This window comes from Thamnophis sirtalis, unplaced genomic scaffold, assembly GCF_051295495.1.
Source record: "Thamnophis sirtalis isolate CommonGarterSnake01/CBP01778 unplaced genomic scaffold, rThaSir2_p1.2 scaffold_3, whole genome shotgun sequence".
Classification (NCBI taxonomy): Eukaryota; Metazoa; Chordata; class Lepidosauria; order Squamata; family Natricidae; genus Thamnophis; species Thamnophis sirtalis.
Window position 1 is genome coordinate 43,995,953 of NW_028261383.1, and position 17,240 is coordinate 44,013,192.

The following is a 17,240-nucleotide window of genomic DNA, read 5'->3' on the forward strand; positions in this document are numbered from 1 at the left end:
CAATTCACCACGGCCAATTTACCATGGCCAACTCACTATCTCGCTGCAGGACAAGTCACTATGGTCAACTCATCACACGACAACTCGCTGTGGGACAATTCAACCTTTCAATTTAATCATTTAAAGTAATTACAAAATTATTGTAATTTTTGTCATTTACATTTCATTTTGTCCCTCCTTTGACATCCTTTCTTTAATGATTCTATTCCACTATTTCTTTGATATTAGTATAACTCTTGTCCTACAGCGAATTGTCCCATGGCGAGTTGGCCATGTAGAGTTATCCCATAGTGAGTTGGCTGTGGCATGTTGGCTGCAGTAAGTTCGGCAAGTTGTTGTAGACCCACAATACCCTACATTATGGTCAACAAATCTGGGGCATACTATTTGGAGAGTGGTTGGCATAATTTATGAAACCCGCCTCCCAAATTAGTTGCCCATCCAATGTCTTGGAAAGGAGTTTGGTCTAGAGGTTAAAGCACCAGGTGGGAAACCAGGAGACTGTGAGTTCTAGTTCTACCTTACCCATGAAAGCTGGCAGGGTGACACTGGGCCATTCACTCTCTCTTAGCCCACCCCACCTCCATAGGGTTGTTGTGGGGAAAATAGGAGCAGGAATGAGTATAATATATGTTCACCACCTTGAATTATAAAAAAAAATCTCCCAGTTAATTTTCACTTTTTACATTTATTTTTCTCTTATATTAAGTGAAAATTAACCTGGAGACCTAAGGTGAGGCAGTATAATTGTATTGACCCCTTCACATCTTTCACCAGGCCAGTATCTCACAAACACAAGTTCAGGACTGTATGTAACAAAAAAATGCAGACTAGGGGTGAAAGGGATGATTTTACTTTACAGATATTGGGAGCTCTCTCCTTCCAAGAGTTTCCTTGATAAAATAAGAGAAGTCTTTAAAAAAAACACCTGCTCCTTCTATTCTAATAAAAAATTGAAAAGATCCACTGTGTCTTTCTACACAAAATTCAGAAACACTGCTCTAAACATCCTATAAATGCAAGAGGGCATTGTTTGCCGTACTGCACACACTAAAGGCAGATGCTATACCACAAAGTCTTACCTCCCCCTCATTCCATGGGTTACTTCCAAGTTTGGGGGAGGGCTCCTCCTGTCCTAATTCGTTTTGGACCTATCTCTGGACAACCTTCTCTTCTTTCCACCTTAAGTCTCCATAAAAGAGCCTGGCCTCTGGCCTCCCTTAAGGTTGATCTTCCATGAAAGCAAATGCCAAGTCCTGCAGTGCCTTATCTACCAGGAAGTGGGTGTGAACTGTTTCCCTCTTCAGCTTCAACCCTGTTTGCAATCCTTGCCTGGAGGGCTGGAAAAACACACTCCCACCAGCCCTGCTGGTTCCCTTGGGAGAATGCTGGGGCGGTATCGGCCCTCCTCCTCCTCTGCCCCACCCGCCAAGCGTCAGAACATCGCAATAACAACAACAAGCCCAGAAAGTGACCACCACGGTACAAACTGGAGGAAATCAAGATGGTTTTGGGGTAGCAGTGGTGGTGAATGGGGGCTTCCCATTCCTGCAGCCCCTTCCTGTTTGATGTAGGGCACTGCCAACTGGACAATTCGGCCTGGCTGGTAAGTATAGCTAAACTCAGCGGCTTGCATCCTTTTTTTAGAATACCGAAGAAGGAAAGAAAAGCTTAGCTCCCTCACCCACCCACCCCAAACCCAATTATATTTGCAGAACAGATCTTGAAAATCTATTGGAGGAAACCAAACCCATACTTCTTCACCTCTCAGAGCAGACAGCTACTAAGCTATGATTCCACCCTCCCCCCCCCCCACCCCTCCAGCTCCACAACAAACTTTGAGCTGCTTAGAGCATAAGTTTTCAAGCGGAACGGGAGTAAAATCAAATTACTGATTTGGTGCTTTGAAAGCCTCTCCTTTACTCTCCCCCCCCCCCCCTCAACTGCTTCACTTCTAAACCATTTCACTGTTCCAAGGGTGGTGGGAATGGTTCCTCTCAGTCCAAATGTATTGCATGCTGACAATTCCTTGCCTTTTTCAGTCCATTAAACGGGAGCGACTGGCTTTTAGCATTGGCACTCCAAGCTGCCTGGAGTAAACTTTCGTCCCTAGGGGGAGCGAGGGAGAAGGAATCAATTACACAGTTTCTGTTTGCCTTCCCTCCACCTTAAATGTCTCTCAGCCTCCAAGTGCCACCCTTGTTTGCGGTTCAGACTCAAATGCTCCTCACCAACCCACTCAGTGGCCCCTTCTTCCCAAAAGCCACCTGGGATAAACCCCACCTCCCTTGTTTTCACTGGCAAACATCAGCGTCTCCTTAATGTTAAGATGTTGAAAGTCTTCAGGGACACAGCTGTTGCCAAGTGCACAAAACAAGGCTCCCAAAATACCTGTCGGGGATGACCCTTAAGAGAGAAAGTACAGAAATGGTTCAGGACTACTGCATGTTGCTGGCACCTCCCAAGACTTCCCTCCCGTCTTCTCTCCCCTCCCATCAATCAAACTGAGAGCTCCTTAAAAGCAAAGCCTTTGATTCTTGAGGTTTTGCCATATACTCCAGTAATGATTTCTTAAGTTTCCTGCCGCTAGATACAAGTTATTTATAATCTAAAAGAAAGAAAGTGACTAGGCAGGGGTTAGGAAAGAACTGGGGAAAAGAAAGGCACCCTGTTGAAACTTTGAAGAAAGTTTTGCTGTGCTTTTAAGTTTTGTTGCAATCAAAACCAAGAAAGCCGTGGAGAAGACAAGAAAGAAAAAGGGTTTTAACACAGAATGTGCTTCCCACTCTCCTAGCAAGATCCAAAGCTGGGAATTGAGATCTTTTCTTAAGAAGCTCTTGGTTTGCATCCTGTAAACAAAACCCTGGATTCAGCAGGAGGATTATACACTTACCATCCCAGAACACAGGCTTATGACTGCTGTATGTTGGGGCTCCGTGTTGACATGTCCTTTATAGAAACAGTGCTTAATATCACTTTCCTCCTCGGTGTAAAAGTTTGTTTGGTTAACCTCGGGTTGTCCAAGGAAGCTGACCGTGAAGAGAGGGGCAATAAATCCCGAATGGGCCGTGAGGTTGAAAACGAAGTGCTGCCCAAAGGCTTGCAGTCTATAATGCACTTGGGTGGTACTGAAAGAAGAGGAGGCGATGGGAGAAGAGGGAGCATCCAGAATCGAAGGCTGAGCTTCTGAACGAAGGCTTCGTTTCTTTCTCTGAAAGTGCACCTTTGTAGGCAACGGTTCTCCAAGCTCATTCACACGGGTCGGGATCACAATCTCGTACTCTCTCAGCGTCTCCAGCAGTTTGGCTGTGAAAAGTTGACATAGGTGCCCATGAATGGATATGGGGTGTGGGAGTGCGCACGCATGCGCAAACTATTTAACAATACTTTTTTTTTACAGCGCTGGTCCAACAGGGAGATGAATTTAGCCAGTTAGGAAGAAATATTCTTGTTGGAACCGATTAAAAAGCCCTTCTAAAACTTTATCAGCCAAATCAAACACCTTCCTTTACCAACTCAACTCAGTTCCACAACATTCCTAAAGTTATGTAAAGTCTCATAGGTGAAAAGCTGGCATTTTAGAAAGTGGCAGCAAAGGATGCTGAATTCATTTTTAGCCTTTATGTAACCAAGCTAAACACCGAGAACAGCACACACAGTCAGCAGCATAAAAAGAAACTCAGTTAGGACCTTCAAATAATACTTCTAAAAGAGCCCTCTGCAGCATTACAGGTGGGAACACAATAGTTGTTCACTATTAATATTAATACTATTAATATATAAACTCATCATATAGGAAATAGGTATTTTAAAAAAAAGCTTTGCAAGAAGCTTCTCATACGCTCAGAGAATACTGTCCCCAATAAGAGTTTTAAACTGTGCTCTTTGGCAATATTTAATAATAATAATTTTAATAATAATAATAAAACACCTTATTAGCTTTAATGCAAAAGGCCAAAATATCAAGAGATATTCTTGCAGTTATGCATGGTGAACGGGTGGTTTTTTTTTCTTTCTATCTGTCTCTCTCTCTCTCCCTCTCTTCCCTTTCGGGGTGGCAAGAGGACACTTGGTGACTCCCTGATCGGTGCTTTCTAGGACATGCACGAAAAGAGCCACCATGAATAAAATTAGCATACATTTGTAGGCGGAGCTGCTGGTCGACTGGAGAGACAGAACTTCAACGGGCTTAACACCGCTTTCTGAGCTTTTGCCCATTTTTTTCCTCCCCTGCGGCAGTGTTAGAGGGAGGGGGGGTAAAGAATGGGGTGGGGGGGAGAAGAAGAAAAAGGAAACACAACCTGACCTCACACAAAGTAACGCCAAAGTCGCTGGCTCTCTTTTCCGACAACTTCGCGCTCTGCTCTTGCGACCTCTCTTCAGTTCCCTGCCAAGCATCTTACCTTGTCGGAGATGCCTCCCTTGCTTTCTGGCTGCTGCTGCTGCTGTTGCTGCGCCGGCTCTATTCAAGAAGTCTTGCAGGAGTAGCGTGCTTAATCCTACCGCCCATAACACCAGCTGCATGGTGGTTTGTGCCGCTTGGTTGCAGCGATCGAGCTTTCCACCCCCCCTTGGCACCCCTCCCCAAAGTCCTCCCTTCTAGTTGCTTGGGGAGGGGGGGGCGGAGAGGGGAGGAGAGGTGGTTTATTGTCAAAACTCCCGAGGTCTTTGCTCCCCTCCTCCTCCTCCTCCCCCCACACCGCCTTCCCCGACTTCACTTTTATTAAACTTGAGGATGGCGCTCATCTAATTGGGGTTCTCGGGATTCGGCTGTGGCGAGAACTGTCCGCCCTGGAGCCAGTCGATCGAAAGGAGAAAAAGGAGTCGAGCTCGCCGGGAGAGGATAAACACCAGCATCGTGCTTTTAGCGAGAGGGGCTGGGTGGAGGGGACGGAGGAGAGAGAGAGAGAGAGAGAGAGGGAAAAAATCAGCCCCACTAAGCTGCGGCTCCCCTTCTTCGCCCTCCGCCTCCTCCCCCCCGTTTCTCCGCCGCACTTCAGGGTCCTTGGAAAGTCTTAGGATTCCCGTGGAGGCGGGATCCGAGAGTTCCCGCCTCCCGGGAAGGAGGGGACAAAAGGCGAGAGAAGGTGGGGAAGGCTCATGCCTCTCGCTTGCCGCTCGGCCGGAGGGGTTGCTGCTTGATGGCGCGGAGGCCGCGGAGTTTTGGGGCTTGGGAAGTTCATGCCTGCCTTCGGTGGCGGGGGAGGCCAAGGCCAAGCCGCCTCAGCGTCCCTTCTCCCTCTTAAAAATCTCCCTCCAGGAGGGGATCCTTTCTCACTTAACACCCTGACACCCTGGCAGGGAAGGCGCCGGCCCGAAAGAGCAGCGCGTCACTTTTTTTAACCTCCCCCCCCCAATATGAATTATAGCGGTGGCCCCCTTCGCTTTTCCCGTTAGGATTTTGCCTCCCGAAATCTCCCTAGTATGTCCTTTGAATCTCCCTTAAACTTAGGCGCTGATCCACCAAACTTGCATTAATGTATCTTCCCGCTTGATAAAAATTAACCCCGGGACCATGGAGCATCTTACTTATATTTTCTGGAAAGTGCAGGGTTTTCTCTCCTTTTCCCCCTTTTTCTTTCAGAGACATAAAAAGGAAAATGGATCACCAGCCAGGGGGATTAAAGGAAAAACCCTGCCGGTGCTTTTCTTAAGAAATAATTTAAGACACTCTCCCCTCCCCCTTTTGAAGTTTTACTTGTATTATTTTAGCACTCTTTTAATCAGGGTAATTTAAACCTGGGGTGGGTTTTCCTGCAAGTTTATTTAGACATGAACTATTGGGGGGGGGAGAGAAGTGGTAACTTTTACTTTTTAAAAAATTATGTGTTGTACTTGGATATAGGCTTCATTGAATTCAGTGTCATCTTTTCAGAAAGAAAATGTAGGGCTGACTATATGGCATGCCAGAATCAGTGCAACTGAATATATTGGGCAGGTAAACCCACTTGTGGAGAAAAATAATTGGGAATGTATTTCTAGACACACCAGAAATAGTACTCACTCTGCCTCTCCTATACCCACATTGTTACCCACGCTCTAAACCAAGGTTATACAGACGCATACAAATATTGATTTTTCTAGATAACTGATACCCTCATGTAGACAAAAAAGTGAACTTCACTGCTTGAAATGTGAGGTATGTATAAAGTTGGAGGCCACAATCAGCAATACAAGAAAGTTACTCAGAGAAAACATAAGATGGGGTTGGAATAGCCCAATAGCAGTGCACCACCTTCTAATAAATTATAATAAAGCCAGGATGAGAACAGCTTACATGTTCATCTGCGCTATTAAAAAAAAAACCTTTTAATGTACTAATATAGAACAAAGCCACCAACACATCTCTGGTTTAAATGAACTAATAATCCTCTTTCCATTGTTCTTTTGAAAGACTGCTGTATAAGTAGAAGCCAATCTGGTCTTGCAGAAGGTATTTAGGCCTGTGTATATGTAGATACCACAATAGGCAGTCTGTCCATAGCTGTGAAGAAGTGGCCATCCAGTCCCCCTTAAATCCTAAGGACCAGAGAGAATGGCCTGTGCCCAGTGGCGTGGTGGGGAGGAATGACTTCAATAGCCAGTAGGAGTTGGGCAGATCCCAGTCCCTGATCATGCCACTGCCAGCATTTCAACAAGACATCAATTGTCTATACTGTACGTTTTGTGTCGGGAGAAGACGGGGGAAAAAGCTCTGTAATACCAAAAGAACTAAAGACTATTCAGCGTCTCTCTGCAGTAGGTTAGGGATGAGACAGAGGCAATGTCAGGGGCACAGCTCTCGTAAAACTGCTTACCGAGGTGTTTTTGTGCTACAGTAAGTAGGATCAGTCCTTGGTTAACCGTAACAATTCCTATAAAATAAATACCAGCAGTGTAAACATTAAAATGATGACATCCGTCTCTGCTGCATTAAAGTTACAATGAAGTAATTACGGGACTTGCTTCATGGTGCAAACTTGCCTGGACAACATCTCTCTTTTTTTTCTATGCGTCTCATCTTTAACCCATGAGCACGGCGGGCTTGAGCTGTCCTTAGCTGCACTGGAGTTAAAGTAATGTTTGTCATTTTATCCTGACGCTGCCCAGGGGTAAGCTGAAGACATGGAAAATCTGATAATAATTGTTACCTATCACCTTGGAGGCACCTGAGCTGGGATCAGCAGCAATAGAGCTATCACATGGGGACTGACAATTAGGAAAGCGAATTTATAAACCTTCAGTTCAGCTGTGGGGAAAGGCCACGGAGTGGTATGGGATTATATAGGATTTAATAAATATTATTATTATATACTTCCTTCATTAAACATGAAACTCAGCCAACTGAACATTCAAAAATGCATTACAAATACCAGTGACTGGTGCTAATGGTTGATACAGTTTGCTGCCAGCGTCAACCAAGTACCTTCTTAAAATATAAGATGTTCCAAGTAGCACAGTTTTTTGCAGTTCCGCTGGTGTTATTAACAGGAAACTGCAATTTGTTGATGTATCTTGTCAAATTCTTGGACATGGTGCCAAGTGCCCCGATGACAATGGGTATCACTGCTACATGCTTCATCCATAGCCATGTAGTTTCGATGGCCAGGTTGCGATATTTCATTATTTTTTCTAGTTCTTTTTCTTCGACTCTGCCATCTCTAGGAACAGCGATATCGATAAACTTACACTTTGGCCCTCTACAACCGTGATATCTGGCATGTTGTGCTCCAAATGATAATCCGTTGGTATTCGAAAGTCCCACAAAATCTTCACCTTCTCATTTTCGATTACTTTTTCCACTTTATGTTCCCATGACTTTCTGGATACAGGCAAATCATATTTTTACATAATGACCAGTGGATTAATTTAGCAACTCGGTAATGTCTAGCTTTGTAATCAGTTTGCAATTTTGCTGCATTCACATATTAAATGTGAAACAGTTTCGACTTTGTTATTGCAAAGTCGGCAGTTTAGGTTGTCAATGGGTTTTTGTATCTTCGCTTTCATGGCATTAGTTTGTAGTGCTTGTTCTTGAGCAGCCAATATTAAACCTTCCGTTTCTTGATAGTTCCCATCTTAAGCCATGTCCATGTCAAGTTATCACATTTTCCTTCAATGTTTTTCAAGTGCTGTCCGTGCAAAGCTTTGTTTTCCATCTATTTAATCTCTCATCCAGCTGTTTTTCATTATCATCATCATCATTATTAATTATTATCATAATTATTATCATTATTATTATTACTGGTGACTTTGAGTCAGTGTTAACTCTTGGTGACTATCTGGTGAAGTCCTTCCAGTTTTCTCGGCAAGATTTTACAGGTGGTTTATCTGCCTTCTACCTAGGACTGAGAAATAAGGACTAGCTCAGGTTCACCCAGCTGGCTTCGTGTCTAAGACAGAACCAGAAATCTTAGTTTACAGCTTGGTATCTTAATCGCTACACCAAGCTCATTCTTTATTCTCATCTTTTTTCAGGATAGAACTGGAATTAAAAATAAAACTCTTAAATGAACCTTAAATATTATTCATTCTACTTGTCATTTTTCTCTGGTATACCCATTCCAAGGACATTTGGTCTTCTTCAGAAAAGTCCTTGAGGTGGTTAGAATGAAAGCAATATGCCAAAAATTGAACTTGGCACTTAAAAAAAAACTTTCATTGTAATTTAATAATGTCTGTTATTACACCAGTGCTGTTTGCACAACAGTGTTCGATCAGTGAGTCAACTAATCTAGTTAAGTCTTCTAACCCAGTGTTTCTCAATCTTGGCAACTCCCAGAGTTCCTCAGCCACTATGCTGGGGGGATTCTGGGAGATAAAGTCCAAACATCTTCAATTGCCAAGGTTGAGAAACATTGTTCTAACTGATGGTTCAGGCAACACTGCAGTGTGACTCACTTTCTCTTGGAGGTGCTTGGTATCTCATGAACTCTTGCACTACAAAGTATTTTTAAAAATGCAGTGGGTTCACTATTGGCTCAGTGGACAGAAGTATGGCTTTGGTGCTACAGCCAACCAGTGTATGGAAACAAAATGTTTTTTTGCAGTGAAATCCAAGGTAGAAGTGCTGGGCTTCACAGCTATGCTATAGCTGCTTGGACTTGATTGAGATGGATGACAAATAAATTTAATAAGAATAAGAAGAAACATCAGACCACCCGGTTATCTGCTGCAGAAAGACTGCATAAACCGACCACAAAAAAGGGTACAATAAAGTAGCAACAAAGGTACATTGGAAGATCTGCAAGAAATATTGGTCTTCAAGCAAGTAGTGGTGGGACCATAAAATATAGAAAGTAAAAGTGCTAGAATTCAAATAAAGAGGCACCTGCCACATAACAGCCCAGACTTAATGGTTGGTAAGAAAGATGGAAAAAAATGGATAATGGACCTGGAGACAGCAAAATAGAAGAGAAAGAACTGGAGAAGATAACAAAATACAAACACCTGTCAATAGAAATAGAACGACTGTGACAAAAGAAAGCAAAGGTTGTACCAATGGTAATAGGTGCCTTGGGTGCAATCCCGAAAGAACTGGAGCATCACTTAAACACTATTGGCATTGTCAAAATCGCCATCAGTCAATTGTAAAAGGCAATTTGCAATTGGTTATTTTTAATGGTTTGACTAAAGAACATTAAATACACCATATTATGGAAAGCCATAATATGGGTTAATTTGGAGAAGGGTTACATGTCTTGGGTGAATACACTCTTTTTTCTTAATAGCGTTGACAGAACTTGGAAAGTACCTCACTTTTGAATGGAATATAGCATTTACACAAGGCAATGTATCAAATGATGATAACCTTCTCCCGCTTCACTGCTGATTGAATTATGGTGTTTGCACAATATGCTAATCTCGCCATTGGCAATCAGGACCTGGGCCACAAAATAATTACATATTTTTGAAGTCATTCATTGTCTTCTGCAACAAATCATTAAACAGTCTTAGCTCACCTTAAACTATAATGCACCTAAAATAAACGGGCTCCAGTTATAAAGGCTTTTGCTGCAATAAAAGTTACAGATCTTTTTTCCAGATATTCAAAGAATCTCATGAAATAAAAAGACATACAGTATGTTAGTCACGGCAAGCTCTGCTCTTGAGTGCTTTCTTTGTTCTTCTGATTGGTATCCCACTTTCCCTCTCCTGCAATTTTATATATCCAACAATGACCTTGTGAAGTTAGTTGGGCTAAGATTGGGAGGACTGGGACAGCATCCTTCAGTGAGCCTATTGGTTTGCATAGAGGCTATTCATATCCAATTTGACGTCCATAGCATTAATTCTGGGCAATCAGAAACACTGAATTATAGATGTACTACATTGCAGGTAGAATAGCCTTATGCACTACAAAATTGTACACAGTAGATGCTATGGTTAATAAGTAGCAAGTTGAAAAGTGCAATACTAGTCTTTCATCTACACTCTATAGCACGTGTGAACCTAAAGTTCAAACCGTTAAAATTAAATACTTTTAAAGTGCCTTTAGTTTAGCGTGAGAGTGCTAATGACAGATTTTTACACCCCCCCAAATCTGCTTTATACAAAAAAACACAATTGACTGAAGCAGAACTTGTTATTGAGTTATGTTTTAGATTACAGCCTTAAGCGCAGGCTTAATATCTCCAACTAATATATATGATTCTAAAATGTCAAATTTGATTGTGTTATGGCACTGTGTAATAATTTTAAGCTTTAATGGTAAAATGTCTCTAACTGTTTAGCTTTTTTCCACCTTTAAAAATATTTTCAGTGTTTTTATTCAGAGGATGTGTATCCTATGTTTTCACCAATAGGTGGTGCTCAAGGTAGCTAACAAGATAAATTTAAACAATGCAGTACAGTATAACTTAAAGCATACATTAAAACACATTAAGATATATACCATGACTTGAAAAATGCTAACTTTATCAGCCAATCCTTGACCACATGTGAAAAAAAATGCTTTTTTTTTTTTTTTACTCTGTCAATATGAGGAGGGCCACAGATAGCTTTACCACGTCTTAGAGTAAAGAATAATCGCTAAGTTGGCTCAACCAGCCATGTCTTGATGATGGAAAAACTGAAAGAGAGTATTTTCCTAAAAATCTTAACACCTGGGCAGGTTGCCTATGGAGATTCTCAGTTATCCAGGTCATGGCTGTCCCAAAGGTGCTTTTTGAAAGGTAACTGGACTTTCTTTGTTTTTCCTTGAAGCTTCTTTGCTTCTCGCACAAGAAGCTTCTTTCTTCAGCTCCGCAGTTGAAGCTTCTTGGATGAGAAGCAAAACTGAAGAAGCTTCTTGGACAAGAAATGAAATGTCTTCAAGGAAAAACCAATAAAGTCCAGTTGCCTTTTGAAAAAAACACCCTTGGGAATTGGGCAGATTCTTTGGGATAGGGTTTCAAGTTGTGAAGAACTTTTTGAGTCATAACCAGCACATGGAATCATGCCTAAAACTTACCAGTAATTGGTAAGATTGCTTTAACATGCAACTCACGTTATTCCCTTAGCAAACTTTAATCAATAGTTTGGATCAATTGAACTTCCAAACCATTTTAGGGATTGCCCTGGGTGGAGAATATTGTCCAATTAGGTTGTGATCAAAAAATGTATCACCTAGCCAAATAACGTCATAAAGGACAGATATATTAATATTATGGGAATGGATGTATGGAATGGAATCCTAGGGCTGAGCCAAGGAATCTTGATGCTATATATAACTCCCAAGCACAGATGATATCTCTAATCCTATGGCCTATTTTATTTCGACCGTCCAAAAGTAAGTTTGTCTTTTCTGGATTAAGCTTCACTACATTAAGAGTACTGGACACTGATTTAGGATTTTAATATGTTCCTTGCAAGATGGAGGACTAAAGTTATAGAAACTAGTATATTACAGTGTATAACTATAACAGTATGTGTGTGTATGTATTTATGTATGTACGTACGTGTGTGTACGTATGTGTGTATGTATGTATGTATAGAGCTACAAAGACTTGCCCAATTATGATATCATGGCCATTTTAAATAAAAAATGTCTGAGAAATTCAGCAAAATTGAAAGCAACATAACACTCCTTACTAGTTTGCAAATTAGATCATTCACCATGGTAACCAAAGCAATCTCTTTGTCATAAGCACACCCTAAATTATGCTATGTGTAATCTACCATATGCTCATATAGGAACATTTAAGACTGCCTAGAAGATATCCAGTATGAATTTCAGGGATTTCAATCCCTGGAATATATAGCAGGTGAGATTCATGAGGGCATCTGTAAAAATTCAGAAAGGCCAAGAATACATCTCTCTTTCTCTCTCTCTCTCTTTCTTTCTCTCTCTCACTCTCTCTCTCCCTCCCTCCCTCCCTCTCCCTCCCACTCCCTCCCACTCCCTCTGCCTCCCTCCCTGTTTCTCTCTCCCCTTCTTTTTCACACAAGCACACAAACTGTGTGTGCATGTTTAGAAGTGCTTGGTATAAATGGCTAAGAATTATTGATGGCAGTACATGTAATCCTTGACTTATGACCACAATTGATCCGGGCATGAAATCCTCTTATCTTCACTACCGGTTTGGTAGCGGAAGCGTGCACATCTGAGGTCAGTGATGACGTATGGATGGGTGGGCAGAGTCTTGCAACGTTGCCACTACCGGTTTGCTCAAATTGGTGCAAACTGGCAGAATACCACCTCTGAATTCATCCCCGAATTTCTGTTGCTAAGGGAAACATCAGTTAGGTGACTTTTGCCTCATTTTACAACCTTTAAGTGACATTAAGTGACATCACTACAGTTGTTAGGTTAGCAACACAGTTGTGAAGTGAATCTGACTTTGCTTGTAAAAAGATCACAAAAGGAGATCACCTCCCCCTGGGATACTTCAACGGTAAATAAATATGAGTCAGTTGCAGGCATCCAAATTTTGATCACATGATCATGGGGATGCTACAATGGTTATAAATGTAAAAAATGTCATAAATTGTGTTTCTCAGTGCCATTGTAACTCTGAATGGTCACTGAAGGAACTGTTGTAAGTCCAGGACTGCCTGTATCTTTTTGCGTCCTTAATTGTACCGTTAGCTAAAATTTCAATTGCATCTTTCCTAACATTATGATATAACGTTGTCTTTCTACTTGCTAAAAGCATAGAGACCTTATCAAAACAACTGTCCTTCAAAAGTTAAAAATCTTTTCCCCCAGGACTTGAGAAAAGCCTATGGCTTTATTAGCACTAATACCTGTATATGTGTCTGTTTTTTCTGTATTCAGAGGTGGGTTCCTACCAATTCGCACCTATTCGGTAGAACCAGTTCATCAAATCTACTGAACCGGTTAGAAAAGGTTCTACTAGTGGACCCGGAAAGCAGGCCACACCTACAGAAGAGGTTCCAAAAAATTTTGAAACCCACCACTGGTCTTTGGATATGATAATTCTACACTATCGTGCTCATATTTATAAAACTCAGTGCCTCTGTGAAAGGTAAGGATGACTACTGCGTTTGTGGTGCAATCAGAACATTGTGTGTGTTGAAGTTGTTTTAACGCAAACCAAAGATGCCTTTTAAAAAACAAGTTTACATCATATTCTTATGCATGCCAGTGCTGTGTGTGAGGTAATTTAAGGTGGTTCTGACAAGTGTCATCGGCATCTTCATATCCGGTCACATGGGCGGCAAGCCACTCCCACAAAGGAGGCCACACCCACAGAGTAGGTTCGAACAATTTTTGAAACCCACCACTGTTCTGTATGTAACCTTAAGAAATGAAATGTTAAAAGAGGGTCCTGACAGAACTAAAAACAAAATTAGGCCAAGAACATCCAATGTTTGTATAAATAGATTTGTACTTAATAAAGTTTAATCATACTAGCTAATTGTCACCTCCGCATATGAAACTGCCATCATGATAACTGCATCACAAAAAAGTCACACTTTATTATTTAAATTGGTACAGAAGGTACTCAAATTAAATAGCAAACGTATGCACTTGGCCTTGTCAGTTATGAGCTATGAATATTCATTTAAATAATGAGGCTGTTCATCATTGTGTATGTAAGTAGGGATTTCATCTTTTTCCATATTTGTTTCTTAGCTTAACGCAGGAAAATTCAGCCATTCAATATCACGCACTCTTCATAATGCATGGCGCTGTGCATATATTTTACTGTTTAAATTGAATAAAAAGATCATGCCCAAGTTTTGAATAATGAAGTTATACTTTATCAAACTTTACTCAGAAGGAAATTATAAAAGTGGATCACACTAATATGTTAGCATTTTAGCTGCACTATTCCTACAATCTTGTATTAAATATTGCATTAGAGTAAATTTGAGGTAAGATGGGTGGCCTATAAATTTAATAAACAAACAAAACTTTCCATGTTCTATAGATTCACTTTTCTAATGTTCATATTTATCTAATTTGTGTAGAAAAAATACTATTAATTTGGCAAAGAAGTTGGAAGTCAGACTCCAGTTATGCCTGCCGCACACATGCTTGTCTTATATACTGCTTATATTGCTTTATATTGATACAGCTTATGATACATTTGTTCAATATTTCATTTATTTGAATAGACAAAAAAAAATCCCTTCCAGCTCTAAACTAATGTTTCTCAACCTCAGTAACTTTAAGATATGTGGGCCCAGAATTCCCCAGCTAGCATGGGGAGTTGAAATCCACTCATGAGGAATATTGATAAAATTGTGAAACAGTGCTAAAATGGCTGGACATACTTGTAGTACAGGTGTATTGGACTCAAATCTCACAATACTCAGATAGTTAGGGCAATCAAGCTAGCTGTTCTGGCTGGGGATGGTGGGAGTTGTAATTCAATGTGTTTAGAGTTTACCAGAAGTTCTTAAGCTTTTTAATATTAAATCTAAGATTTAATCATTTTGTTTCTTTTGTCTGTACCTATTCCTACTCTGTTGGATAATCTAATGCATAATCTACACACACACACACACACACACACACACACACACAGAGTCATACAGGAATACATGCATATACATATCCGTTATAGTATACATATGTGGATATATAGAGAGCCATTATGTTGCTCATACCAAAGAAAAAGAAGAAAAAATACCTTAAAATTACTAGAGAGAGCTAATTAGTGCAAAGGAATATTTCATTTCATTTTTTGGGAGTCCTAAAACCAAAAACAAATCATAGATCTACATAACGAGAACCAACCATAGTTGAACAAGAGTTTCAAAATCAAGTCTTTATTCTTTTCTAAGCTACTGTGTGAAATGTTTGTTGACATCAAAATTATATTTTAAACAAAGTGATTTTAACCTGGACTACAGCTTCCACTGCTTCAAATTATAGAATTAGAAGGGGTCATTTAGGGTCAAACCCTAAATGTGGATTCCCTATGTGGAATCCAAGTTAAAGCATTTGTAACAGTTAGTCAACTTGCCTCATTGAAGTCATCCATTGAGTAGAAATGTTCTACATCTCCTGAGCAGCTAACTCCACTGTTGAATGGTTTTAATGTTGTGTGTTTTTTCCCCTCTAACTTTCCACTGAAGTTTGTCCTTCTATAACTTATATCCTTATTTTGTATTCTGGAATCTTAGGTCTTAACCTCCTTCTGTGAGACATCCTTTCAAAGACTGGAAGAGTACTATCGATTTGACCCCCTCAGTCTTCTCAAGGCTATACGTATACAGCTCTTTCTCTTTTCATATTTTTAGTCCCTTAATAATTTGTTTCTTTTGTCTGCACCTATTCCTGCTTTACTTTTACTTTTTAAAACTTTTTTTTTTAAATTTAACCTTTAAAACTTTAAAAACATTATCCCAAGGACAGCGCAAAGTTCTCAAAGTGGAAACTAGTTAATGCAGACTCAAGTAGACCTAGTACTTCCCCGGAATTATAAACTGTACAATCTAATTCTTTTATTGATGCAGCCTAAAATTATGCTTTCCCTCTTTGCCACTCATCATCTGAGACATATTCAATTTGCAGTCAAATACTAGTCTGAGTACTTGTGAAAGAGCACTATTATTAATTCAAATTTTTGAGATCTATATCTATGTATTAATTGTTGCCTAAGTGGAAAAACCCCCCTCACATTTCTTCTTGTTAAATTTGATTTTGTTACGTTTGGCTAGTGGTAGGATACAAATAATTTAACAACCAGTTTTCTGCCCTAATGACCACCTGGGTAGGCGGGGATCAAGGAGGTGGGTGTGGCCAATTCAATGTCACTCACGTCGATGGGCGCTTCGCCTTAGCTGTTACAATGTAATACGGGTTAACTGGAGAGGCAGTTTCTGTAAGGGCAATAAAGATTAGGTTAGAAACAACACCAGAATATTTCCTTCCTGCCTTCCTTACAGGATTAGCCCTGTAAAGTATGTGTGTGTGTGTGGGTGGGGGATGAGATTTCTTCCAACATCCGGTTCTCTGAACTGCTTAAAAAGTTAACAACTGGTTCTCCCAAATAGGTGCGAATTGGCTGAATCCCACCACTGCTTTCAGCCCATTTCCCTAAACTGTAAACAGCAATGTGTGCAGCAGGGATGGGGATAACATCATAAAATGCAAGCTTCATCACTTTAGGACAGGGATGGTGAACCTTTTTTGCCTCGTGTGCCAAAAGCGGGGGGAGTGCAGGGGGGTCATGCACGGGTGTGTCACACCCATAATGCTTTGTGCACAACCCCAGTGTGCACATGCGTGCACAACCAGCTCCCCCCTCCATTTTTGGACTGCTTTTTTCACCCTCCCCAGGCTCCAGAAGCCTCCAGAGCATGAAAAAACGGACTTCCGGTTTGCTTGTAGGGCTGGTTTTAGCCCTCCACAGCCTCCAGGGTCTCCAGGCGGCTTCCCTGAAGGCTGCGGGGGGCAAATAATGACCCTATGGTCAAACCAGATTCCGGGTTGCTCATAGGGCCGGTTTTAGCCCTGGCTCCAGAGGGCTAAAACCAGCCCTAAGAGCAACCCAGAAGTTACTTCAGGGAAGCTCCTGAAGCCTCCGGAGGGTGAAAAATGGCATCAAAAGAAGCCAAAGTCAGCTGACAGGGCAAGCCTCGCATGCCCTGACAAATGGCTCTGTGTGCCACCTGTGGCACGCGGGCCATAGGTTCGCCAACACGGCTTTAGGATAATGAGATATGGTCTGTAAGTATGAGAGCCAATTGAGTCTAGTGATTGGGGACCAGGAGACTATGAGTTCTAGTGCCACCATAGTTTGAAAAACTGGTTGGGTAACTGTTAGATCCGCGGAAAGAACCAGTTGGGAGGCGTCTGAGGT

General features: G+C 41.2%; 1 protein-coding gene and 1 long non-coding RNA gene across 3 annotated transcripts in view; one reads left to right on the plus strand and one right to left on the minus strand.

Moving 5' to 3' along the window:
* Positions 1-4,556, minus strand: part of ADAMTS9 (ADAM metallopeptidase with thrombospondin type 1 motif 9) — a 168,944-nt gene extending 164,388 nt beyond the window's left edge. For both annotated transcript variants that reach the window (XM_087708823.1, XM_087708822.1), the window contains exons 1-2: positions 4,404-4,556; positions 2,894-3,306 (exon numbers count right to left, since the gene is read on the minus strand). In XM_087708823.1, coding sequence (XP_087564949.1) covers positions 2,894-3,306; positions 4,404-4,524 — 534 coding nt within the window. In that variant the 5' untranslated portion in view covers positions 4,525-4,556. The remainder of the gene's footprint in view (positions 1-2,893; positions 3,307-4,403) is intronic.
* On the plus strand, positions 1,103-16,290 carry LOC148047961 (uncharacterized). Its single transcript, XR_015695874.1, has 3 exons — positions 1,103-1,606; positions 13,238-13,448; positions 15,559-16,290. It is a non-coding gene; the product is annotated as an uncharacterized LOC148047961 (long non-coding RNA).
* The last annotated feature ends 950 nt before the right edge of the window (positions 16,291-17,240 follow it).